This window comes from Suricata suricatta, chromosome 10, assembly GCF_006229205.1.
Source record: "Suricata suricatta isolate VVHF042 chromosome 10, meerkat_22Aug2017_6uvM2_HiC, whole genome shotgun sequence".
In the NCBI taxonomy this organism is placed as follows: Eukaryota; Metazoa; Chordata; class Mammalia; order Carnivora; family Herpestidae; genus Suricata; species Suricata suricatta.
Genome location: NC_043709.1, coordinates 47,414,458 through 47,442,145, shown reverse-complemented (window position 1 = coordinate 47,442,145; position 27,688 = coordinate 47,414,458). Strand labels below are relative to the sequence as shown.

General features: G+C 43.2%; 1 protein-coding gene across 3 annotated transcripts in view; it reads right to left on the bottom strand.

Annotated features, from left to right (window-relative positions):
- Positions 1-27,688, bottom strand: part of LOC115304892 (E3 ubiquitin-protein ligase ARIH2-like) — a 144,151-nt gene that overhangs the window by 96,523 nt on the left and 19,940 nt on the right. The window contains exons 2-3 of one of the 3 annotated variants that reach the window (XM_029955228.1): positions 5,717-5,926; positions 4,470-4,614 (exon numbers count right to left, since the gene is read on the bottom strand). In XM_029955228.1, the coding sequence (XP_029811088.1) occupies positions 4,470-4,614; positions 5,717-5,838 (267 nt within the window). In that variant the 5' untranslated portion in view covers positions 5,839-5,926. Of the gene's footprint in view, positions 1-4,469; positions 5,927-27,688 lie in introns of all 3 variants that reach the window. The other 2 variants (XM_029955229.1, XM_029955230.1) reach the window with 2 other exon arrangements.

Genomic DNA, 27,688 nt, shown 5'->3' with positions numbered 1-27,688 from the left:
ATATCCTCATGCTTATTTTTTTCTGTCAGGGACCCCATTTATTCTTGAATTTCAAGTCCTCTAACAACACTGATATACTCTCAGGAAATGGAGTATGTGAGAGCATGCGTTTAAATATTGACCATAGGGTATAGCCTAGGCAGGGGTTTCTTGGGCCCAGTTTTCAGAGTTGGGGTCTAGGCCCAGGGTCTATGGCTCCCCCACTCACATGATATTCAGATGTCTGTGTGGATGTGTGTTTAGTGGGCATTGGTAGTTTCATCTGCACAGTATAATTTCCTTCTTCAATAACATCAAGACCCTAATTACCCTTTTAGGCGCTTGATCCCTTCTGAATATTGTTCGTATCTTGGTAGCTAGTCAATACACTTCACTTCGTTTAGAATGGTGGGGGGAGAGGGGAGGATCTAATGTAGGCAAAACAGAATTCCTCTTGGGAAATCTTTCTTGCAACAAGGGGGGGAAATGGCTTGATCTGATTCCTTTCCCTGAAAGCACAGAAAAAATCGTGCCCACTATGAATTGGTTCCTGCTTTCTAGATCCCAAAGCTTTCTAGACCTATTTCCTCCCCCACTCCATTTCCTTCCATTAAATCCCTCTGTTGCTTAAATTAGCCAGGGCAGGCTTCTGTTTGCAATGGGAGGAAAGTCTAACATGGCGTTCATGCATACATCTTTCTGAGTTGCAAAACTGAGGTTCTCAAAGGCAACCATCATCAAAAAAGAAAAAAAAGCTTAGAATCACTAGATTAGATGGTTGTTTCTTTCCCTGAGAATCTAAGGAAGAATTGGAGACACACATCCTTGCAAATTAACAGATGGTTGAGTCACTGACTGAACTAAAACTCCAAATTGTGGATTTTCTGGCATCCTCTTGCAAAATGGAACTATTTTTGGCGGAATGGATCTTTCTCAGGAACTCATGAAATAGTTGTAAATAGCCCCCAAATCAGAAGACCAGCCCTGCCTTTACCCACAGGTGAGCTTTATTTTCTGATTAAAGCTATCATTCCTTTCCTACCACCCTGGCCCGTACCTGTATTCATACCAGTTTTCCTTCTAGTTGAAGAGCTCTTTCTATGCATGGAAGAGTTTAGAGCAGCTGTGGGAGTCAGGGTGGAACAGGTTAGGTTTGTCCCTGGGCCAGCATTCCTCCAAGACCCAGGTAGGATGCTGGAGGATGTTCAAGGAGGGCTGGGGCTCCAGAAATTCTGTAAAGCTTAAAGAAAATTTTCTTTCTTTAACTCTTGAAAATTATTAGAAGCTAAGTCCACAGTTAAGTACAAATTGGATGGTTCCTTATCACCATTCCAAAATGGAAGGCTTTCAAGAAGAAAAAAGGAGGAACAGACAAATGGAACCCCTTTGGGGGTCCAAACCAGTAAATCCAGAGAGGGTTCCAAGATACATCCAATTTTTATCCATAGCTCGTTGCCACTTTCCTCCTGGCCACCAGCAAATTATTTTAGCGTGATGCAAGGAACATCATTTTAAATTGGGGCTGGCTATTGCATTTATTGCTATTTAATCACATGCACACACACACACATACACTTGCTCTACTGAGCTCTGCTTCTGTCTGCTTATCATCTGAAACGGGATGAGTTTGGGAACAGAGTTTGTTTTTCCTCATCCACTTCCCACAAGAACTGAACTGCCAGCGACAGTGGTGCCATCTTCCTCCGGGTTTGGTCCCTTGAAGAAGATGCTACTGGGTGTCACAGCAGGCATGTGAGGAATTCAGTGAACATCACTGAAAGCTGTGCTTCAATAAGGACTTAGACTCAGGGTAAAGCAAATGCTCATTTCAACAGAACCCACGCTGGCCTCCAGCAGAGAGGGGCCACAGCAGAGTAGTGGTCAAACACCATCCTTTTACATGAATGGGACACAAGGGCCATTGACTTTTGGAATGAGAGCATGATGGCAAAAGTCATGTAGGGTTCCTTACCATCTGTCCTGACTCACAAGGTTAATAATCACCTGTTCTCAAATTCTATTTCATGGGGTGCCTAGGTGGCTCAGTTGGTTGAGATTCTACCTCTTGATTCAGCTCAGGTCATGGTCTCATGATCCATGGGATCGAGCCCTGTGGTGGGGTCCATTGCTCAGTAAGGAGCCTACTTGGGATTCTCTCTCTCCTTGCCTCTCTGCCTCTCTCTCGCTGAGGCTCTCTCTCTCTCTCAAAATAAATAAATAAACTTTAAAAATCTATTTCACAGTTCTTCAGAGTATTGTCCTTCATATAAACTTGTCATTCAAAAATCTAGTGAGTACTAAGCCAGTACCTGGGCACTGTATTGGATACTGTTAGATGATAATGATGGAAAAATACCCATTCTGGTTTGATGAGCAAAAACTTAGCAAAAAAGCAATTTTATTTTAAAACTTATATTGATAGTAATAAAATTAGTTCTCATTTGCTTGGCACCTTCTCGGAACAATGTAAGGTGTTTTACATATGTGAGAGCTGATCCTCCCAGCAACCACAGGATGCCAGCTAGGTGTTACAGAGAAAAGTCTGTGCTTCTGTAAAACACTACACATCGTTTAGTGCACACTCTTTCACATGATGGGATTCTGAGTCTGATTCTGGGGCAGAGGGGGTGCTCAGAGTCTTTTGTTGCATTTAAGTGATTTTACTACTCTGTACACTATGATAACTGATAGCAATGGAAATGAGTCTTGTCTCCAGATGCACAAATGCACACTCACTAGATGGAATTACCTTGGCTTCTCCACCCACTCAACCCTCATTGGAAAAAGCCAATTTCTGTCTATTTGTAAACTCATTCTAACACTTCTTTATACCAAATAAATTTATGCTTCTTTTATTTCTCCTTTGAAGCAATTTAATGTTTATCTGTTAAATAAAATCTTAAGCATGTGTTTATTTTATATCTGTATGAGAGTCATGATTTTACCTGGTTTTTTTTTTTTAAGAAATATCCTTTCATGGGGCACCTGGGTGGCTCAGTTGGGTAAGTGTCTGACTTTGGATCTTGTCATGATCTCATAGTTTGTGGGTTCGAGCCTCGTGTCAGGCTCTCTGCTGACAGCTCAGAGCCTGGAGCCTGCTTTGGATTCTGTGTCTCCCTCTCTGCCCCTCCCCTGCTCACGCTCTGTCTCAGTCTTTCAAAATAAATAAATGTTAACAAAAAGTAAAAAAAAAAAAAAGAACTATCACATTATTATTAACACTACTCTACAGAGGAAGATATTGAGGCTCAGAATCAAATGACTTGCTCAGGACCACTAACGAGTTAGTGACCTACCTAGGAGTTAAACCCTGCACTCTGATTCCACAGCTTATGTGCTTTCTTATAATGTTGAACCTGTTCTGTGCCTGGCCTGTGTTAGGCATGTGTGAATATCCTTTTAAGTCATTCAGTTATTAATAGGCTCTTCTATCCTGGTGCTATGGGGTTATAAAATATTCATGATATAGTATCTGCTTGCCAGATAATAATCAAGGGACACCCACAAAAAAAGGGAGGAAAATGCATGATAGAGGAAGAAAGGAAAGGAAAGGAATGGTAAGAGTGCAATGGGATTAATCTTTAAAACTTTTGGGAAGCGATAGTCTTCCAATCTGCGTTGTGTAAATGGAAGGGGTATGAAGAAGAAGGTTGTGAGTTAAAGCCAACAACCTGTAAACCTGGGTCCTGAAGCCTCCAGTCCAGCCGCCTGAAGGAGCAACCAGGAAACAGGACTGTACCGTTGCTTGCACATTTGTTATCTAACACTGGGGGGAAATGTGGCAAATGAAACAATTCTAATATCCTAATTATTTGCACATATAACTATTTTGCATAAAATTTCTACTGGCCCAAATTTGACCAAGTTGTGCTTAAAACTGGTTGTCATGGGCTCTTACATGTTTGTAGGCTAAACTCTAAACTCCTTCAAAATTTTTTTAAATGTTTATTATTTATTTTTGAGAGAGACAAACAGAGCATGAGCAAGAGAGGGGCAGAGATAGAGAGGGAGACAGAATCTGAAGCAGGTTGCAGGCTCCGAGCTGTCAGTGCCCAACGCGGGTCTTGAACTCACAAACCATGAGATCATGAGCTGAGCTGAAGTCGGACACTTAACCGACTGAGCCACCCAGGTGCCCCTAAACTTCATATCGTACAGCTTTAATGTGCCCTTTACCCACTTTTCATCTCTTCTGATATCCAAAAGCATTGCTATCTACCAGCCTCCCACTCTCCTCTCTGTCTCCCTGTCTCTGTCCCTGTCTCTTTCTCACACACACACAGCCCACAATCTAGGTTTCTGACTCTCTAAAGTACTTTTAATCCTCCACCCCACTGTGCTCTTTTGCAGCTCACTTTTTACTAAAGCTTTACCCCAGCACCCCCTTTGCACCCCTCCCCACCTTGGCAAGCCTCTACGCATCACTCAACACTCAATTTAAAGAGTCACCTTCTTTATGAAAAACTACTGATCGGATCTGTGAAAATCACCTTTCCCCCAAACACAGGTCGCTGCCAGCATGCACCTTCAGTTGTGCCTGCTTGTTTACACACTTGCTTCCAGGGATGGTGCCTGACCTGCTCTGCCGTGGCTTCTCTCCAGATTTCCTGCATTGCCTGTTGTGTAGACGGTACTCTGTAATTGAATGCAGTACGCATCAGTGAATCGTGGATTCACCAACATGCTGGGCAGGGTGAAGGGGTACTGGAAGGAATCAGAGAGATCGGTGCATTCAAACTCTTCTCTCCATCACAGAGGAAGGCAAGGCCCAGAGAGGAGAGGTGAAACCTGCCAGCACCACCCTGCCCCAAAGGAGAGCAGGAAAGGCTAAGAGAACACAGGACTCCCTCCCTCGAGTTTCAGACAAGCCAGACTCCTTTCCGCTGCGGTGGAGTGTGGGGAAGGAAAATTGCTCTTGGAGAGAGGGATGATTTGTGCTTTGTTTTGTTTTTGCGGCGCTTTCATAATTTCGGTAAAGATATTTTTAAGCCGAAGCATAGGGTAGTTCAGTTTTCATTACCCAACTTGGCATTTTCCTCTTGTGCGCAGAGCTGCTCGGAGCCCTTATCATAGTGCTGTAACCACATCCCCTGCTGGGCCTAACGCTAAATCAACAGCGTCAGTTGAAAACAAACACTAACAGGTGTGCTGCATGCAGAGCGTGGGAGGGTATTTATTCTGAAGGGAGGGCTAGTCAACTGGAATTGGGTAATAAAGCCCATCCAGATAGGGCTGCACTGCCCACTTCTCACCAGCCTGGGGCACCGGGAGAGTTGCCAAAGGCTTGCAAGGGCTGCAGCCTGGGCTCCCCCGAAATCACGCCGGTCTGTGAGAGGGTTGCAGAAACACGATTTTGCACTTATATGAAAAGCTCCCTTCAGGCCCTTCTTAAAGTTCCTCTCTTAGGAGAGGCCCAGACAAGTGTGGCTGATGAGACCTTCTCAGTAGCCTTGGTGGGAGCCAGAGACGAGCAGAGGTCTGTTCGGGACAAGAGCACTCACAGGACCTCATTTTGGAGGCAAAGGAGGACCTGACAAACTCTGCCTCAGCCTTCCATCCAGATCCCACAGAGCCGATCTAGTTCTCCTGCTCCTTTTTTCCTGAGGCTGCTTCCCCAGGTCCCCCAGAGCCAGGTGACCGTAGGATGCTGAGTTAATAATAGTTATCACTATGGAGAACCGGCCTGCCCAGAAGTGCGGATTGTGGGCTTCACCGCCTTACCGGATCCGATCCCCACCTCAACCCCACAAGGCCGGCATCACTATCAGCGTCCCCTCCACTTTCCACAGAAGGAAGTGACAGACAAAAGGATATAAATTGCCCAAGGTTGTGCAGCTGGCAGGTTCCTGCTGGAGACATGATTCATTTCAGGCAGTTGGTTTCAGAGCGTATGTTCTCAGTCCTTCACTGTCCTCAGCTTTGCGTGTTAATCAGGTGGTTCTCAGCCCTGGTTGGACATTAGAATCATGTGTGTCAGAGCCAACTTCCAAGGATACTGATTTATGTGCTCTGGGGTAGCTGGGTGTTGAAAATACAAACAAACAAGTAAATAAGTGCGTGTGTGTGTGTGTGTGTGTGTGTGTGTGCGCGCGCGCGCGCTCGAGTGTGTAACCCCATCAGCCCCAGGCACTTGAAGTGAGCAGCTGGCAGAGGTAGGCGTTCCCACCACGCTGTTCAAAGCCAAGTGTCTAGGAGGACCCGGCATGCAGCGCTGGAAGGCCGGCCGAGGAAGGTCTGGCCTGGGCGTGGCGCAGTGACTAAGGCGTGGGGAAGATGCCAGAAAGGAGGCAGGGGTGACCAAAAGGGGTGCTAGAGAGACAAGAACAGCGACAGGCTCATTTCTCTGTTTGCCAGGAGCGGGAGGTGGAGACACGCCAAGGGAGAGCACCGTGGAGGGTGACCACCTTCCTGCCACACAGACAGTTCCTGAAACTCGCCAGTCCTAAAAAGAATGAGAGTTCTCAGAAAGGTGTTTTAAGAGAGAGACTTGCCGTGTAAATCACATCGGTTGGACCTACCAGGGGAGCATTTAAGGCTCTGAAGTGCACAGTATGGGAATCTCCTCAAACCCGGAGGGTCTGGGGGCGTGGGATGTAAATACTGGGAAGTCGGGGGTTCCCTCGTCCGTCCTTCAGCAGCAGATCCGGAATTAGCCTGCATTTTAGTTACAAGCTATTCTCATCCTGTAGGGGCTGTTTACCTTTGAGACATGGGTTTTAAGATTATAAAATTCAGGGACACCTGGGTGGCTCAATTAGTTAAACGTGCAACTTCGGCTCAGGTCAGGATCTTGTGGTTCGTGGGTTTGAGCCCCGTGTCGGGCTCTGTGCTGACAGCTCAGAGCCTGGAGCCTGCTTTGGTTTCTGCATCTCCCTCTCTCTGCCCCTCCCTGGCTCATGCTCTGTCTCTCCCAAAAATAAACATTAAAAAAATTTTTTTAAGATTATAAATTTTTCCCATTTACAAAAAATGTTTTAAAATGGAAAAAATGTCACCCATAATTTTATTATCTAAAGGTAACAATTATTATTATGGATATTTCTTTTTGTTGTTTTCCCTGGACAAAATGTTTTCAATACAATGTTAATTGTAATAAATGTGCAATATGATAACCTGCTTTATTTTACCTAAAATAGCATAACGCTGTTTATTCCTTGCATCAGGTTCTTTATTCCTTCATAATAATTATATTAACAGTGATGAGGGATTGCTGGGATTCAGAAAATTGAATAATCTATGAATTCATTCCATGGGGAGAAAATTGAATAAGAATCCTTTTTTTAATTTATTTTTTGTTTATTTATTTTTGACAGAGAGAGAGAGAGAGAGAGAGAGAGCAAGAGCATGAGCAGGGGAGGGTCAGAGAGAAAGGGAGACACAGAATTCAAAGACAGGCTCCAGGCTCTGAGCTATCTGTCAGCACACAGCCCAACACGGGGCTCGAACCCATGAACCATGAGATCAGGACCTGAGCTGAAGTCGGATGCTTAACTGACTGAGCCACCCAGGTGCCTCTGAATAACAATTCTTGATAAGAATTGTTTCTATTTTTACTATATATGTGTGTATGTGTGTATATATATGTATATAGCCTAAAACCAGGTATCAGTGTGCCTACTATTTAGAAACAACCCTGAAATCTGAAGATTTTCACTGTTAGAAGCAAGACTACAAAACCATTAAGTATCAAAATAATAATGGTAATGAAACCTGACAAACACTGTTTTGTGGGTTCAACTACTACTCATTGCTATGGTGAGCCTTCCTGGTGCCACAGGACCGATGCTGTGGGACCACTTGGCTCTCCCACTTTTTCTGTTCTGAACTCTTAGAACCTGTATTCACACAACCTGCAGGCATCATGGACCTTTACTCAGAATGGATGCTTCCTTTAATCAACTCTGTTCTTCTGTTCACTCTAGCTCACGACAATTCAACTGGTACCACTTGGTGCCCATGTAATCATAAACACAGATTCCCAAATGAGCCTTAAAATCTAATCCAAATGGGTCTTTTGGCTAATCTAGAATTTGGCCATTTTAATTTCTAACTTATGATGGGAAGGTAAACATAAAGGTGAACATGTTTCAAAAAGAACTTCCAAATACGGAAGATTTATCATCAGACCGCTGCCACTTTGAGGCACGTTTGTTTATCGAATGCCTTTATTGTACAGGTGATGTACCTAGAACCACTCACTCACCAGAACTACATGTAAGTCCCATTTCACAGATGAGTTCACTGAGGCTTGCAGAGGTTGTGAAACTTGCTGAAGGAGGCGAAGCTGTCAAGTGGAGGAGCGGTAATTCTAAGCTCTGTCTCTGCCATTCCCTCGTCTGGTCCTGGGCCTTTCACGGCCTCCCACAGTCTTTCCCATCTGGGGTTTAGCATGTTTACCCTGATGGGGACCAGGGCTAGAGATAAATGCTTTGTCTCTTCCCTTTAACGGCTGTCATGTGTGGTGTGTATATTTAGTTATAAAGCTAACCTGACAAGGATGGACGCTGTAAGATATTTCAGTAAATTTGGCAGTAGCCTAGGTGGTTGGCAGTTGCTTGCCAGCTATTAAATGGTTCTGAATATATGAAGACTTGTAATTTCCTTCTCGAAGGGGCTTTGCCAGAGAGACTAAGCCACGTGGCGTACTCCCTGAACACACATTGGCATATGCAGGAGCTCTGTTTGTGCAAATGGATTCTTGGAACCAATCAGACTAGCTTGGTATTTCATCTTTTGGCCCAATACTATACATTGGCACAAATAACACTACCCCTGCCACGCACCAAAGTTCAGAATAATAAATCAGCCACCCTGTAATTACACAGGGAGAGCCAGCTTTATTCTCTCCATGAGCAGATTGATATATCTGTTCGGACGGGATGCCTTTGGCTCTCTGGGAACCTGGGCTGACTTCCTGGTGCCCAGGCAGGCCCTGCCCCAGATCCCCTGTATAGAGGTGAGTTCCCACTGTGCAGGTCTGCTGGGACTAAACTGGTTTCTAAACCCGTTTGGCTTCTCTGAAAGGTCCAGAGCTGTCAAAAGTGAAATAAAGCCAAGGGCTGGGGATGGCAGAAAGGTGCAAACTCATCCATCAGGCTGTGTGAGCAGAAAGGCCGTGGGAGGCTGAGATAGAAAGGCCTCCTTCACTGCATGATCCTAGATGGCTTTTAACATAGTCTTTGAGGACAGTCGCAGTCAGAAAATGTTGGCCCAGGGAATCCGTTTGTCTGAATTCACGCCATTCCCTCAGCAGTTAGCGGGAAGGAATTGAAGCAGAAGGTACAGGTGGACAAGGTAAGACATACAGAAAGGTCATTTCACACAGGCGAGAAAAGTCACCGCTCCTTTGTCCTGCCTTGGTTCGAAGCACATATAAAAAGATCGTTATGAACACATTAATGAGGGCATGGTGGTGGGTGAAAGGAGGAGGCATACTCCTAAGTCCTGCTGTAAAAGTTTACAGGTCAGTCACAGTAGAATTTAAATGTATCTTTACATTATAGCATCAAGCCTGATCAATACTTCATCCGTACATTCTGAAACTTGCCCATGTGCCCGGAAGTTTCCCCCATGGATATGTTCCCTGCCTGCTCCTGAATGGCTTAATTTGGCCCTGCCTGTCTGACTCATATGCCTTCCCCACATTTAATTAGATGGTTTATTTTCTGAGATCAAGTTGGCTATTTTGTCTTCATGGCTGTATCTCTCTGCTGTTGTGGTTTTCTCTGCTGGGAGTCCTCTAACCCTGGCTCATTGGCAATGCCTGGTGCCTTTCAGTGCTCAGGTCTTGGTTCAAATTTCTCCTTTTCAAAGAGGCCTTTCCTCACCTCCCTCCACTCCTTGCCACTCCCTGCCACATGTCGATGTCGAATACTCTGTACTCTTTATAAGCATCCTATTTATCTATTTCCTTGTTTATTTTCTGGGCCCCACCATCCCCCATGTATGAATCTTGTATTGTTCCCCATTTTCCCCCCAGCCCTTACGACAATATCGAGCATACAGTGGGCATGTGTGAAGTATTTCCTCTCATAAAATGAGCCCGCCTGTAGCATGGACCATGTCTCAGACACCGTCTTGAGAGCTTTAGAAACGCTAACTCATTGAGTCCTCACAGCAAGCCCACGAGGCAGGTCCTACGCTTATCTCTATTTTATAGATGCCCAGTTACAATTTGAGGACAGCACCTGTGCTCTAAACAATAGCCTTATGTTTTGCTTCTCCAGCATTTTTGCTGAATAAGTGAATGAGTGTGTGTCATCACCATTACCTAAAGACTCATAGGTTCGTCATAAGCTCTAAGTCCAATAAACAGAAATATCATGATCCTAAAACTAGGTCTTAAATATATGACAGATATCACACAAAGTTAAGAGTCAGGGGGTGCCTGGGTGGCTCAGTTGGCCAAGAGTCTGACTCTTGATTCCAGTTCAGGTATTGATCTTAGGGTCATGAGTTCAAGCCCTGCAATGGGCTCTGTGCTGGGTGAAGCTTACTTAAGGGAAAAAAAAGAGTCACTAGATTTAGGGTGTCCCTGTCTTTAGGGGAAATGATCATATAGTCTCATTATTGGTTCTTAACCCTCCAGAGATAGCTCTGTGGCTTCTGGTAGAGAATAGGAGGTTTAATCCTATAGTGATACTGAGACTCCAAAAGGCAAATACTTTTCTCTTTAACTACCAGAACCACTGAAGATTAGTCAGATGGCTGGAGGTGCAGGGACACTCAATAATATTTACAGATCTTGGTGGGTTTTATAACTTGTTGCATATTTTTGAACGTATTATCATTCCTGAAGCTCTACTTCGTAGATTTTGGTTTTGTTTAGATTCATATATTTTAAATCAATATAATAAGCATATATACACTTAATTTTGAGATAAAGCATGAGCAAAGGAGGGGCAGAGATGGGGGGGGCGGGGGACAGAGAATCCGAAGCAGGCTCTACACTGACAGTAGTGAGCCTGATGCAGGGTTCGAACTCACGAACCGTGAGATCATTACCTGAGCCAAAGTTGGGGGCTTAACCTGCTGAGCCACCCAGGCATCCCATTAACTTATTTTTAAAATAAAATATTTAATTTGCATACACACTTGGGATGTTCTTGAGGCTCCTGGAGACATAGACAACTATAACTTTTTTTAAAAAGGATTTCACCTTTATCCTCTCATTGTGTTTTGAAACACCCCCAAAGTAGGCAGAGCTGGAATAATGTTATTTCTCTCTAGCTAGCTGACTCCCAGATCACCTGTCTGGACTCTGAGGTTTTCTTCCTGCTTCTGTGACTGCTTTCTAGAATTGCCTTTGCTGGTTCCTTTTCATCTTCCAAACTTGGAACATTGGTGTGATCCAGGATTCAGCCTTTCGGCATCCTTCCTCCACACTCCTCTTGGTGGCCTCATTCACTCCATTGACTTTAAATACTGTGTTTATGCTAATGAGGCTCAGGTGTGTATTTCCAGTTCCGTTTGATCCCTTTAGCTCAATATTGTTAGCGTCTTTGACGTTTCCACTTGGTCATCTTACGGGTATTTCAAATTACATGCCCCAAACTGAGCTTCCAAAAGGGCTCCCCTCAGTTTTTGCCACTTGAGTAAATGGCTACTCCCTGTTTCTAGTTACCAGGCCAAAGACCTGGGGGCATCTCCACCCCCACTGTCTCTTACACATCTGATCTGTCACAAATCCTATTGTATCTACTTTTAAAATATAGTAAGTCCAGGAGTGCCTGGGTGGCTCAATTGGTTAAGTGGCCGACTTTGGCTCAAGTCAGGATCTCATGGTTCGTGGGTTTGAGCTGTCAGCACAGAGCCTGGAGCCTGCTTCAGATTCTGTATTTCCCTTTCTCTCTGCCCCTCTCCTGCTCACTCGCTGTCTCTCTGTCTCTCAAAAATAAATAAAACATTAAAAAATTAAAAAAATTAACATATAGTAAATCCAGAATTTGGCCTTTTCTCTTACATCTGGCCAAATTCTGGCCAGACCACTGTTACCTTGTGCCTGATTGGTTGCAGGAGCCTCCTAACTAGCCTCCCTGCCTCCTTGCTGTCTGTGGGTCTGTTCTCAGCACAACAGACAGAGCAATTCTGTTGTTGTCAGATCATGACCCTTCTCTGCTCAAAACGCTCCAAGGACTTGCCCTATCACTTAGAATGACACTTGCTTTGTCCCTGCAGTCCTTCAGGGACCTATGTGACCCTCCATGCCCTGGCCCTCTTCTGCTGTAACAAATCCCCTACTACTTTCCTCCTCACCTTCCTGCCTTCCCTTCAATGCCCTTACACCTCAAGTCCTATGCACAAGTCTTTCTCTGTGTCTACAGGGCCCTCCCCCTGAGACTTCTGTGCCTTCCTCTTCACTTCCTTTAGTTTTTAATTCACCTGTCACTTTCTAGTGACCCTAGCCACCCTATTCAAAAATGTGATACAGCCCCAGCTCTTCCTACCTTCTTTCCATGTTCTATTTTCCTTCTTTTTTTAATTAAAAATTTTTAATTTTAATTTATTTTTGAGTGGGAGAGAGAGAGTGCGTGAGGGCAGAGAAAGAGGGAGACAGAATCTGAAGCAGGCACCAGGCTCTGAGCTGTCAGCACAGAGCCCAAAGTGCGGCTTGAACCCACGAACCACAAGATCATGACCTGAGCCAAAGTTGGACACTTAACTGACTAAGCCATCCAGGTGCCCCACTATTTTCCTTCTTAACACTTAAAATCATGATAAAGTGTTCTATACCTGTCAACAGAAGCCTTGTTTCCTATCTGACCTAAAAATATCACTAATAATGGTCTTGATCTCATAGAGTTGTGAGGATTAAACAAGGTAGTGCCCAACACAGAGCAAGTGCCTAGCAAGCGTTAATACCCTCCTGCTTTGCACACCATAGCACCCAGTTCAATGCTTACTGCAGCAGATGACTGATACATTGCGCTTTTTTTTTAAGTTTATTTATTTTGAGAGAGAAATTGAGTGGGGAGGGCCAGAGAGAGAGGGAGAATCCCAAGCAGACTTCACACTATCAGCACAGAGCCCTGATGTGGGGCTCGAACTCATGAACAGAGAATCATGACCTTAGCAGAAACCTAGAGTCGAACGTTTAACCAACTGAGCCGCCTAGGCACCCTGCTACCCAATACATTGCTCTTTAGCAAACAAATGACTTAATTAGCAGAGTCAGTGTTTCCAGACTTTGTCCTGGAAACCGTGCATGAGTGAGGAACAGCGTTGCACTGAGAAGACGCCTGTGCTCGCTCCCAAGCGTTAGAGCTGCTCCAGTAGGTCTTGTTTTAGAGCAGCCGGTCTCCAAGGCTGACTTCAGAAACGTTCTGGAAACTAGGATGGGTTTCCCCCCGAAGAGAAAGCTGTTACATAGGAGCATGACCTTTAAAGTATGTTCAGTAATAATGCCTTCTGAAGCACTGGTGCAATTAGACGTGTTTCATTAATCGTGTTTTTTGAGCTGAGCAATTTGAAAGAACATGCTCCCGTCTGTCTCAGTGCCATGTTCTCGTCAGCCCTTTCACAAATTAATCTGAATAAAAGCAGCTTCCCCTCAGTGGTGAGTTAAAATAAGCCACTGTTCACATGATTATTACTTCATTGTGCTTTTACGCACATTCCTTGGTGCTTTTTAATTATATATAATTACCAGGGAACAGGGAGTAAAATCTGTTTAATCTCAAATGAAACATGCTAAATAGATAATGTTCCCAGTTCCTGTTTTTTTTTTTTTAACGGTATTACTCGAACTCAGGAAGACCAGGTTCAAGAGTGTAGACCCAGATCTTGCAAGAAGTGGAAAACATAGGCTACATGATTAAACATTATTTATTTCAAGTGTGTGCTATGGCTTTTTAAAAATTGTCATGCAACTTGGTGACTCAAGTAGTGACACCAGGCATTTTTGGTGGACGGTGCTTGGGACATCCACAGTTTCTGTTGCTGTTCTGCTTCTCCAGTGGAAGCATTTGGCTTTCTCAGTCTGAGTGACCTTAACCTTTTTGATTGCTGGCTGTCACTGTTGGTTAAGGAGAATCGCAGGCTTCAGGGAAGGGCTTCAAGGGTGTCTCGGAGCATAGCAAGCTGAACATAAGGCTCTATTTAGCTATTTCATGGCATTCTGGGGCACGGGGCCATCTGCAGTATAAATGACTTATAAATGTGCTCCATTAAGAAAAAAAAGACCAGTTCTAACACTGTAAATGTGTCTGCTCAAAGACAACATTGGAAATGCTGCAGTACTGTTCATACGCCCCATGAATGTCCACCTCCTCTATTCAAAGCTCTGCATGGTTTCCCAAGGCCTAGTAGCTCTTGGATGTGGTTTTGTTTAGACATACCCAGGCCAACATTTGTTTATTTGTCTTGATTTCCTCTGGGGCCATCCAAGTGGGGAAAAACAAATGACTTATGGTTAGTTCTTGATTATCTATGCATATGGTTGGCGATCTTGAGCAACATGTATTTGCCTTTCATTGGGCTTCCTCTCCTTCTGTGCTGTGGCCAAGACCCCTGCCCCTCACCCTTCCAATCCTCCCGAGGCTCCTTATACAGAGGAAGGTTCACCCACTTTATTGCTCCCAGTCTTCATTCAATTCTGTGTCAGATGGACCGGCTACTGCTTGGGGATGGTTGTGACGGTGGGTGAGGGCTGAGATTTTTGTTTCCTTTTCAGCCACAAATACCTTGATAATTTATTCTGGGCTTTCTCATTGCTATAGCATTGATAGCGAAAAGAGCCGTGCAGTTCAGATCTCAGGAGTCAAGACTGGCTGGAAGAACAGGAGAACAGGTGGATTCTTTTTATAGAAGAATATTACTGGAAAGGAAACGTCCCAAAACTATTATCACTCCCATTCCCCCTGGTGCCATAACACATAAATTCATATTCACCCACCAGCCTGCACTGGCTTTGAAGACAGAGTTATCTGTGCTCAAATTATAGGCCTACTATTCATCATAGCTGTATGACTTAGAGGAAATACCTCTAAGTTCAACTGCTCTGAACTTCCTTTTTGTTTTTTTTTTGTCTGCAAAGTAAGGTTTAATAATACCTAACACAAAGCACTGTTGTGACAACCAGATAATATGTGTCAGTTCTTGGGACAGTCCTTGGCACATTAAAGCTCTAAATCAATTGCAGTTGTAATTAGTTAACACCCAGATTAGGTTTTATCTCTTCCAGGAACTCGAACCCTACAACTTGGAATCCTTCTGTATGATGTATTGGTCTTCAACTAATTAGAGCAGGCTAAACTCCAATAACAAATAGACTCAAAGTATCTTGACTTAAGTGTAGTCAAGGTTCATTTCCATCAATAGAGTCCAGGAGAGAAGTTCCAGGTTGGGGCTGGGGGTGATGAGAGAGGGCCATCTCTGATCTGTATGGCCAATTAGAAACTCAGAGTGAGGTCATTCTGCTCTCCTCAACGCATGGCCTCCAGAGTCACTCTAGTCATTGTCTGTCTTCATACCTCAAGGCAAGGGAGGAACACAGAGGAACACGGGTAGAATATTGTATAACCCAGGCACCCCTCCTGTGTCATAGTCCACAGGAGAGAAAGTAATCACAGAGGCACAGGTTGCTGAGGGAAGGCTGGGAGTTGTGCTGCAGCTAGGCTCCCAAATACCCCACTGCCGGGAGGGGGTCAGCCCCCTGGTCTCAGACTCAGGCCCATTTAGATGTGTTAGGAAGATCCTTCCCATTAAACTATCAGCTTTTTGAGTTAGAGACATTGCTTTAACCTTAACCTACAAAGTCATGTTCAGTGACAGACATGCAACAGCCTTCCTAGGAATGCTTTTTGAATCAATAGTAGTCCTAAATGAATAGGGGTACTATTCTCTGGCTAAGTATTTCAGATTTGGTCTCCATTGCATCTGAATGCAACATCTTAGTTACTTTAAAGTAAAATGAAATTAAGTTTTAACAGGTTTGGTTAGGGATTACATGTGTTGGACAATTCATCCTCTGTAACAATTCAAATAAAGTAACAACAAAAAATACATTGAGGATTTTCCAGTAATACGGTGATTCAATAGCAATTACTATATTCGTATAAACAATAGTTAATAACTATATAAAGTTATTCATTATAATTATTTACTTATGCATTACAGAGTCCATTAGGTTTTCAGTGTTATCTTTCAATTATTTAAAATTACAGATTCATATGGGGCTTAGTCGGTTAAGTGTCCTAGTCTTGGTTTTGGCTCAGGTCATGATCTCCAAGTTCTTGAGTTCCAGCCACACATCAAGCTCTCTATTGTCAGTACAGAGCCTGCTTTGGATCCTCTGTTTCCCTCTCTCTCTGCTCCCTCCCCCCACTCATTCACACACACACACTCTCACTCTCAAAATAAATTAAAAAAAATTTTTTAAATAAATAAAATTACAGGTTCATATATATTATTTCCTTGAAGATAAATAGCATTTATAAAAATAAGTATAGTGGATAAATCATAATTCTGTAAAGCCTCAGAGTGAAAAATCTGGTGTTCTGCTTTTAAAAAACATGAGGCACCTGGGTGGCTCAGTCGGGACTTTGGCTCAGGTCAGGATCTCGCAGTTGGTGAGTTTGAGCCCTGTGTGGGGCTCTGTGTTGGCAGCTCAGAGCCTGCAGCCTTCTTCAGATTCTGTGTCTCCCTCTCTCTCTGCTCCTCCCTGGAAACGCTCTCTCTATCTCTCTCTTTCTCCAAAATAAATAAAGATTAAAAAAAAAGAAATAATAAAAAAAACACCCCTGGTTTTAATCTATAAGCCTAATAAAAACACATATTTGGATTGGTAAGTCAACTTTCTTACCTCAATTATGAGTACAAAAACAAAACAAAACAAAAAAAAGCCCAAAACATAGGCAAATAGGAGCCAAGAAAACTATAGGAGACAGATCACTTGACTGGGTATAAATAAAGATAAAGCCAAACAAAATATTTAAATTTGTCCCTCCTCTAGGCACTTATGCTGGTTCAGTGATTATCTCTTAGCCCCAACACACCTTTTTCTTCACTGTGATGTCAACCAGGGCAGACTTTCTCTGCAAAGCACTTCCTGCTCAGCCTGTTGGTTTCTGGTCCAATTGCAGGTGCTAAATAGAGACCTATAGGAGGGGGTAGGGACTTCCCATTTGCCTCGGATTCTTGTCAGCTCACCCTTGCAAAGTTGTCACTGCAGTGGCAGCATTGGACTGCAGACTGCAGGTTTCCTCACACCCCAAATTGACCTCCTCACACCTTTCAGGGGTGTCAGCAGCAGCCTGGGGGTGCTTTTCTTCAGGGCGTAGGTCCCAGGCGCACGGAGCCGAGAGAAACCAGCACCTGCCATGCAGCGGCCCTTCTGAGATGTCCCAGTTCAGCTTCATGGCATCGACATCATCTCTTTGTCCCTCCCCGCTAGGAGGATAGCTGCTTCCTGCCCCTGCTGCTTCCACAACAGCATTCTCTTTTCCCCTTTTCAGCTTTCCAATACCTAGTTAACCATTTCTTATATTACCTTCCTTTGTTAAAATTATTGGCGTGGTTTCTATCTCCTGACTGGGCTCTATTTGATATATTAATTGAATCTCGTTCTTTCAACAAGCAGGACCACCGGAATGCTACATATTTGAATCATAGCATCTTAACTGTAGATTTGGATTTTTGATGATTCAGTTTAATGATCTGCCCTTTTACTAAAAGTTATACTTTAAAGAAACAGCTAAATGCAATTTGCTTCTGCATTTGGTAGTTGGATGAGTACTTGAGAATGAATAGATTTTTTTGGATAAGCTATGTAACTAATTCTATTATCTTGGAGCAGAATGTTTACGCTTCATTTCTCTTTAGCCATACTAAGGGAAAATAACCAAACGACCTTTGCACACCTTGAAACAGATGAACTATAGATCATATTAACAACATGACTCATAGATGGGAAGTCTTCTGAAGTGCTGACATTTTATAGTGTTAGTTTGATGGACATGTTTCTAAAATACCAAACTTACTTCCTTGAATTTTTAAGCAGATATGCTTAGCATATTTAGAATGGTTTTATTAACTCAGAATCATAATTTTTACCCATAACTGTACTGTATTAGGATACATTTTTCTTCTTAGGAGTCATTGATAGGCGGAGGAATGTTTCCATATAGCCAAACTATTTATAAAAATGAGGGAGATAATAACACAGTAGCAACAACTATAGTTAACAGTTACTGAACTCTTTCTAAATGCCAGGTGGTCTTCTAGGTCCTTTTACACGTTATCCCATTTAATCCTACAACAACCCTCTACAAGAGGTATTGTGATTATCTCTTCTTTATTGATGAGGAGATGGAAAACAGAATTTCTGTCCAAAATCCCATAGTGAATATGGACAGAGACAGAATTAAAGTTGTTCTAACTCCAAAGTCCACCATCAACTTCACTATGTTTTCCATGGTTTTTGTTTGTTGACTTTGATTTCATAAATTTATTTATCAAACTAATTCGGGAAACCATCATGCTCAGAACTGGGAGAGTTACTAAAATGGGTAGCACATAGCGTTGTGTTCTAGGAACTTATAGGCTAGTAAGGCTAGGAAATTAAAAGAAGTGTTAAAATACTAAGGACAATACTCAGTATGCAAAAAAGTATCTCCAGGTAGAGTGTCTCCAGGAGCACCCAGGGAGAGGGAAGGCAGCCTGATGACATCAGGGAGTCTTCGATGGGGAAGCAGAAGATGACCAGAACACTGCAAGAAATATGGGTGTCATGCGGGAAGAAGGGCAGGAGAAAGGGGGCAGGAGTGAGGAAGGGAGGGAAGGAGAGCTGTGAGCGGAGGAATGAGTAAGGTAGATTCAGGGCGGGTTGCTTGGAGACCAAGCCAGCCCTCAGAGAGCATGCCATTTACTTCCACATTCTCTGCCATATGTAAAAGCATGGGGGTTGTTAAATTGAAGCTAAATGGGGGATTCATTAAAACCTAAAACTTTTAAGATCTACAAGAACTGATAAGCAACCCTTACTACATACTGTGCATGGGTCAAAGTGCATTAATTTTTATGACAACACTAGGAAGCAGGTATCTTATGATGGAAAAAGGAGGCTCAGAGAGGTTCAATAACTTGCCCAGAGTCACTCAGCTAGTAAGTGGCTAAGCTGGGATTTGAACCCAGCCTGTTGTTCTAGAGTGTGATTGTCTTGGTCACTATTATATAGTACCTTAAAAAATAATACTTAAAAGACTGAAGAGAAAAATAAAGCAAACCCCTTCTGATGTTTTCCCTGAAGGCAAATGCTTAGGAGGCTTCTTCTCCAATCCTTTCTCTGCTCTATGGTGCTTTTTGCTTAGTAGAGGACAGAGGCTTGCCAGGGGGAACTCACCTCTAACCCTAGAGAGATTCTGTGACCTTGGACATGGGAAAGCATCTTAATTATCAACATGTGGTCAGTATCTAGTAAGTGCCTAGCCTGTGGCAGGTGCACTCTGAGGATCTTTATTGAATAACTGTGTTCTCTCCGGGAAGAGATAACATTTTATTTTTTTATTTTTTATTTTTTATTAAATGTTTTTGTTTATTTTTGAGACAGAGACAGAGACAGAGCTGAACAAGGGAGGGACAGAGAGAGAGGCGGAGACACAGAATCTGAAGAAGGCTCCAGGATCTGAGCTGTCAGCACAGAGCCCGATGCAGAGCTAGAACTCATGAATCATGAGATCATGACCTGAGCTGAAGTCGGATGCTTAACCCACTGAACCATTAGGTACCCCAAGAGATAAACATTTCAAATGGCGGCATTTGACTCTCTAGTGTAAAACTAGGTTTCCTCTAATGTGATTTTGGTTAGAAGAGAACTTTTCACCCAAGTTGGGTCAATCCTTTCAAGATCCAAGGAAATAAAGCTGACTGTGACTCTTTCCTTTATGTTGCTGGCCTGGCAGGTTTCTAATTTCAGTAAAAAACAAAATGAAAAACATTATTTCTTTTCTGGGTACCAAGCATAACTGAGGGAAATGAGGCAAGTGCACAATGAAAGGAGATTTACTTACAAGGGGGAGGAGAAGTCAGTGCAAGCCACAACCTCTTTCTTGAGGTTTAGAGAAGCTGGTAGAGTAGGGGGAGATGTTTTGTCTCTTCTGAATTACTCTGATTTGTTTCTCATTTCCTGAGAATTTCCCTGGAAAGGAACTAGAATACGGTACATTTCATACAGCCAAACTGAACAGACATTAGTCTTTTCGATTCTGAAGCTAACTTAAGGATATTGTACAACATAGTAACCCATATTGTGAACGTTATATGGTTTCACAAAAGCTATTCTTGTTCTTTGAATTTTTGAGGTGTTTTGGTTGTAGATTAATAAGAGTTTATTATGGTCAGATTTTGTGCAAAACTTTTGAAGATAAAATTCTTATTTATTTCATTATTTCATATACTCATCAATAAATATTAATGAAAATGGCCACTTGTAAGCATGATATAGACTTAAAGGAGATTTAAAGACACTCTGGTCTCCAGATCCTTTATTTTCTAGACTTATGCATGAGAAAGTGCTTATCCAAGTTGGCTTGTTGAAGTCTAGCTTCAGACTTGAGTCTCCTGACTCCCCTCTTTCTTTGTAAATACAGATACCCAACTAAAATAACAAGGCCCTTTGTGCTTGGCTCTGATATTGGCTCTTCCTAAATGAGATTTGTGCACCCATCTGCAGTGACGAACGACTTAGAAGAGTCCAAATCTGTTTCCCTAATAGTCAGTTTCTCCTCTTCCTCCCCCACCCCCAATATCAAACTGAAAAAGTGAAAAAGCATGTTGGTGTCAGACACAAAAGTACTTCTGTTCAAATCAAGAACTGCAAAGTCATGTGCATTTTGCTTTGCCCATATGCTATGGTAAAAAAAAAAAAAAGTGAAGGCTTAAGAGCTTATTTTGCATCTGTACAATAACTCTAAATCTAAATCCAATTTTCCTTCGTTGAACTAAGTAAACAATATTTTTAGTTAAAGTTAATTTAATGCCTCTGAATAGAAAACCAATTAAGAGCACCTTTAACCGTGCTGAAGTAGACACTGGAGGCTCATAAAAAAACGCCCTTGGTTACCCATGCTTGGCACCACCTAGAGATGAGACCTCCACGTGAAGCCTGTTAGGCACTCCCATAGTCATCCCCATTTACCACATCCATGCGGGGTCTGCTTCTCCCATAATCCTGCAGGACTCCCTGGAAAGCTCAGGAAGGCTCCCAGGCACTGCAAGTGTTACCTCGCCGCTCTGTTATTTTCTAATTTATAGCTGCTTCAATCAGCCTTACCAAATGCAAGAGCAGCTGAAAGTTGGTCCTTGTCCCCCTTGGTTCAAGCAAAGAGAGATTATGTTTTATATTGATGATTTTTTAAAAATGTATAACTCCACGTGCGAGCTTAGGGCTCATAATATTCTTCTGAGTGTTATTTCACCTACCAGCCTGCTGACCTGGTATTATGCGAGCTGCAAACTCTGTTCCAAGGGGAGGTGATCTGAGGATACTGAACTGACCTAACCTGCAATGTGCGTCAACTCACTGGTTCTGGTGGGCCTGAGACAGACTGCTAGTGTCTTGTTAGTGTTCAGAGGAACTGAGGCAGTCTGACAGGCAGTTTATTAATTTAACAGGGATTGCACAATCCCATTGGCTTCCTGCCAGCCCACTCATTCCTCTCAAGTAGTAACTGGGTTTTTTCTCTCTAGCCTCTGATTTTTTTCATGGTCATCTGAGAAGGTCAGTAGTTGGTGACCAAGGAAAATATGGCCTAAATAGAAAGTACCCCAACTTTACCATCATTAGACAAAAGCAGAGAAAGTGATCAGTGAAGAGGGAACTGCACTTGGATCAAAGCAAGAGGTGTTATGTGGAAAGACAAATTTAAGACCTGGAAAGGGTGAGACTGGGAAAACTATGTCGTATTACCTGTGGTTCTTTTGGTTGAAAGTGGCAGAAAGTGGTTAGTTAGGCAAAAGTTTTAAAAGTTAAATTATATTTTTCAAAAACTTGAATAGAGATACTGAAGTATCTCACAGCATCCAAGAGGAATTGCTCAAGAGAGTTGCCCTAACAGAATCTAGCTCTAATGACTCACTCTCTCTGGATTTCTGTTTTCTTTCTTTGTTTTTTTTTTTTTTTTGTGACATGTTAAATGTCTGTTTGTATATTTATCTTGAGAGAGAGAGAGAAAGAGAGTCCCAAGCAGGCTCCACGCTGTCAATGCAGAGCCTGACATGGGGCTTGATCCCACAAACCATGATATCATGACCTTAGCCGGAATCAAGAGTTGGATGCTTAACCGACTAAGCCACCCAGGTGTCGCTTTGTGACATTGTCCCAATGGCCTCCATCGGATCAAGCATCCACCCGGATCCAGGGTCCGGGAAGACCTCATGTTTTAGGTCTGTCTCCTGAGGGTCACCCCCCCACCCCCGCCGGGCTCAGGGGGAGATCCCAAAGAAATTTGGAAGCCATCCTCAAATATGTCTAGGACACATCTTTCTTGGTTGGCTTGAACATTGAATATTTGCAGCATTTTTCTGGAGGAGTTTGCCAGTTGGGCAGCAGGCCCTAGCTGAAAGGTCATGAGAGTTAGTTTCAATGAGAAAGCATTGTCATTTGCCAACTTTGTGACCCAGGTTTTACTATGCCTCTGTTTCCTAACCTGTAAAATATGGACACTACTTGCTTTATGAGGTACCGTGAGAATGCAGAGAGCTCATAGATGTGAAGTGTAAGCCTTGTTATGATGCAGTTCTGTAAGGAGGGATGATTATTTGCTGACCAGTCTGGGAAGCGGGGTTCTGGTTTCATTTGGCAGGGGCCTACCTACTTCAGATATCTGTCGAGAAAAAGCCTGACAAGATTATTTACCTTGGGAGTTTATGAACAAAAATGAGTTTTATTAATTCAAAATGATTGAACCTCAGTTACGAAGTAAGAACCACATCAAGTTGACAACCACATCAGTATGACTGTAGTGATGACCACTATCATGTGTAATATGCTCCTTTAGACTCCTTCTCAGGAAGGAGGTAATAATAGGAATATTTTTTATTTGGTCCAGGTTGTACCCTTTTCTGCTTTCCATCATTTAATTCACAGATGACACTCTTCCTGTACCCAGTGCAATTTTTGAATGCCCTTTTCTCAGGTAGGGCTTCCTATAACAGCAGGAAAGAATTCTGTTTTTTCATTTTACTGCTTTAGCCTATTTAGGATGCTATAACAAAATGCCATTTACTAGGTGGCTTATAAACAGCAGCATGCTGGGGGCTGGGAAGTCCAAGACCGTGCCAGCAGATTCAGTGTCTGGCGAGCACCTGCTCCCTAATCATAGACGGCTGCCGTTTTGCTGTGTCCTCACATGGTGGACGGGGTGGAGGGTGGTCTATGCGGTTTATTTCATAAGGGCACTAATCCCATTCATAAGGGGTATGCTCTCATGATCTAAGGACTTCCTAAAGTCCTCACCTCCAAATACCACCACCTTAGGAATTAGGTCTCAACGTATGATTTGGAGGAAACAGAAATAGTGAGTCAATAGCAAAAATGTAGCTTTCTGTTAGAATCTTTACCAGGGTCTTTTTCCCCCTGTTTTTCCAGCTGCTTCTGTTCTTAGCTGCACTGAACTTGGGAGATTCCTGTTTCTGTGATGTGCTGTTTGGAATGTATGTTGCTGGTAACTAATTGTTCTGGGTATGACTTCTCTGTTTGGGTGGCGTCCAGTTCTCCTTCCTCCTCTACCCTGAGCCAACTCTGATTTATATGTCTGCGAATCTCTGCAGGGCTGTGGAGGTGGTTGTGGAGGGGGGCTGGAGTAGGAATGCTCTTTGAAACAGTACAGTTCGCCTTGACTTCCAGCTCAAAAGAGAGTCAAATTTTGGCTGCCATTCAATGTCAAAATTTAGGCAGAGGTGCAGAATTAGGTCTTATCGTATACAAATGTGATTCTGACTAGAATCCATCAGTTCTCACTGGCTAAGTCTGAGGCTATGATGAGGGTTTGAAGTTGGAAACAGGCAAACCCGAACATTCTCCGGAGCCTCAGTGACATCTCTCAGAGTTGGCATTCAGCCCCTTGGGGGGCAGGCAAGCTTCTTGGAAGTGGAGGCAGAGCATTAAAGGAACCCTTCCCCTGAAAGTGTCTCCTGGCCTTTGCATCTAATCTTTCCAGTGGTGTTTCGATTACAATGCCAAGTCTCAGAAAGTTCAAGGCCTTGCAGGATGGCTGCGCAGTATCTCTAAACACACTTGCATTCATGAGGAATAAGTAGCATTTGTTGCTGGAAGAAAAAGGATTTTGGCAAATTTCTACTGGCTTCCCACATCCCTTACCTTGCAGCATTTATTTCCCCAGATGAATTCGATTCTTCACTTTCCCACACCGCTTCTGGCAACCCAATGTTGCCATTTCACATGGAGCTCTGAGTCAGGCCCACATACAGGAATTGACAGAGATGGCCACGTGTGAAATGGTAATGCGGACAATCCCATGAGAGCCCATTCTGTTGCCAGGACTCTTGTGTGAGTGAAGGAAAGATAACAGCTAAACCCTAAAGCTGAGTGGGTACAAGACAATTTTAATGCTTAGCTTCCCCCCAAGTATTTATCCTCTTCCATGTTGCTTTCATCCTGGGACACGGGCTGATGGAGCAGTATCTATCTGGAGACATTAATGGTATTGTCACAAAAGGGGGAAAAAGCACGATGAGCCACTCACTGGCTCTTCATGCCTTTGCTTAAGTGATAGCATGTCATTCCTGCTTGCATTTCATTGACCAACACAAGTTATATGGCTACACCTGAGTTCCATAGGGTATGTCTTACCTTCCTGCGGGAGGGAATCATAAGGAGGGACTCTAAAATATTTTGCAGGATTGTGGTCCTGCAATCTATCACACCTAAGTATATAAAATATTAGTGTATGATGGAGATGCATTTCAAATTGCTGAAGGAATGAATAAAAGAAAAAACAAGTGGTCCTAGGAAAATTAATTATGTGGGAAAATAAAACTAAATGAGATCATTATTCCATGTCATATACAAAAATAGAATAGATTAGTGCTAAAGAATTAGAATGAATATAGATGAATAATTCAAAATATTGGATGATGAAGGCTTCTTTATGTTTAAAGCCGAAGGTAGAAACTATAAAGACCAAGAGTGGTAGAGCTTACTATGTAAAAGTAAAATCCTTTAGTAAGTTAAAAACAGTGTAAGCAGAACTAAAAGGTAATGACAAGCAGGATGAAAGTGTTTGTAACTTGAATAGAAAAAGTCGGTATTGGCTGACAGGAAAGTTCTTACTCACAGCACAGATGAAGACGTATATTCCAGATGGTTGTTCTAGAGGCTGGTGTCACGATGGGGTGCTTCCCCAGAGCTGCCTCCTCTTTCCTATTGCCCCAGACCCACTGTTGTTTCACCAAGTGTCAAAGAACTAATAATCCAGGCCAAAGAGATGAAGAAAGAAGACTCCAGTTCCCTTTCCCAGAAAATATTTTAGTGAAGCCCTCTGGAAACTTTGTCCCCACCTCTGTAATAAGACCCAGATGAGCAATTCTAACTCAGAAGGAAGGGTGAGGCCTTCACCAGAAACCTTTTCTGTTTTCCTCTTCTGTCTACCAAGTGACTCTTTCATATGTCTGGGAGAGTGCGGTGGATGAGGGAGAAGGATAATTAGAGACCCAGAATTCTCAAGTTCCCAACTTTCTTCCTTCTGCCATAGATTTGTGTTTCTCCCAATACAAAAATGATTGTAAAACATTCCTAAGCAAATCTGGCCCACTATCTCATGAAGAGGTTTTAAGAGCAGTCAGATTTTAGCCTGGGAGCTTCCCAAGAACATATTTTCCTCCATTCTGTGTGCTATTGGATTTGCTACCTGCCTCTCCTGGGCAGAATAGAAGTCATGAGCAAAATGGCTTCTTGTATGAACATTAGCAACATCCAACAGATGGCGAGCACTCTTGGCCTCAAAGGAGGACCATGGCCTCAGGCACAAATACAGCCAGATGCTACCTTTTTTAGTGAAATGTCTGGAATCCTTAGACATACTCCAAATTCCTCCACTGTGGCCTTAATAATTTCCCCCTCTCTTCTCTTAAATCCTTCTGTCCCTGCCCACCCCAACCCACCTGGATTCTAGATCCTAATTTCTGTTCAGCTAACACATTCCTATGTTCTGCAGTTTTCTGATTAAAGCACATATTTACACACATATTTTGTACTTTTAATTCTCCGTTTTGTGAATTTTGACCAGTCTACCTGGTTGGTATTTATACTAACATAGAACAATCTTGAAGGAAGAGAGTGGTTTTGTTCTCAACCACCTTCAGTGTCTAGGACAGTGCCTAGCATTTACTAGGTCAATAAACAATAAACGAATTTGTTGCTAAAAGTTTCCTCACCATGAGGCTAAACAGTGCTTTGGTTAGAGCCGGACCATGATATTGATTGACTGGGAATTTTTGATTATTGAGGGCTTGGCACCCTCTTCTAAGGTCTTCTGTTGGGCCCTCTGACAGCCAGGATATATTGGAAACACCCATAGTGAGAAAACTCACTTCCATGATTACTGAACCATAGCTCCAGTCTTCCCAGATTCCCCTTAGAATGGCACAGGTGCCCATAAATGCAAGACAGCCATGAGTTATAGGGAGACATTCCAATGTCTTTGGAGTCATTGGAGCCCCACTCATATTTAGCAGAAGAGAGCTGTCAAAGTGAGAGGAATCAGGTTTGGTAACTTTGCCTGTCTGTGCCTCAGTTTCCTCATCTGTGAAGTAGGAATAATGATCATTCATTATAGAGTTGTTAGGAGAATTAAATAAGATAGTCGAGATAAAACACTCAGCGCCTGCTACCATGGGCTCTGTATAATTCGTAGCTACTGCTGGTAGGAGGTGTCTTGTGGTCTCTCCAGAGGTGTGCAGCCACAGGCCATTACCAGAAGCAACTCATATTACCCATAGTGGATCCAAAAAAGATACCCCAAATCCCCAGAAATACAGTTTAATAGGTTTTTGCTTTTTGAATCAAATCTCCTTTCAACCATGCACAAAGTGAGACCCGCTTTTGGCTTCCTTCTCTGTCTTTGGCTAAGATCCTCTGTCCCTTCCCGGGTCCATGCTGCAACCTACTGACATCTCAGATGACATCCTCTGTGGTCAGCTCTGACACCATTATTTCAGCATCCATTCTGCACAGATGAGGTGGGATTCCTATAGGCTTGTGCAGGAGGAGACCAAGGACTTTAGAACATGAACACATCTTACCAACTCCATCACCACCATTATCTCCTGCTGGACCACCGCAATCCCTGCCAAATAGCCTCTCCACTCCTACTTTGGCCTCCCATAATGCATTTTTTCCCACAGCACTAAATCAGCTCCTAACACTACTCTGCTTAGAACTCTCTAGTGGCTTGCAGGGGCACCTCAAATAAAATCCAATCTTTACTTTGATTTTCAAAGTCCTGTGTGACCTGGTCCCCATCTGAGTCTCTGAGCCATGACACCCCCACGTACTTTGCAGGCCTCAGCCACACAGACCTCCATTCCATCGCCTCAAAGGCAAACACATGTGCAGGTGCACATGCCTGCCCCCAGGAGCTGCCCCTCTGTCCCAAGGTTCCTTCTGCCTGGAATACATCTTCACACAGATGGCTGTATTCTTACATTTCCATGCTTAGAAGCCATCCTTGGAGTGTTATTTAAGCACCTCTGC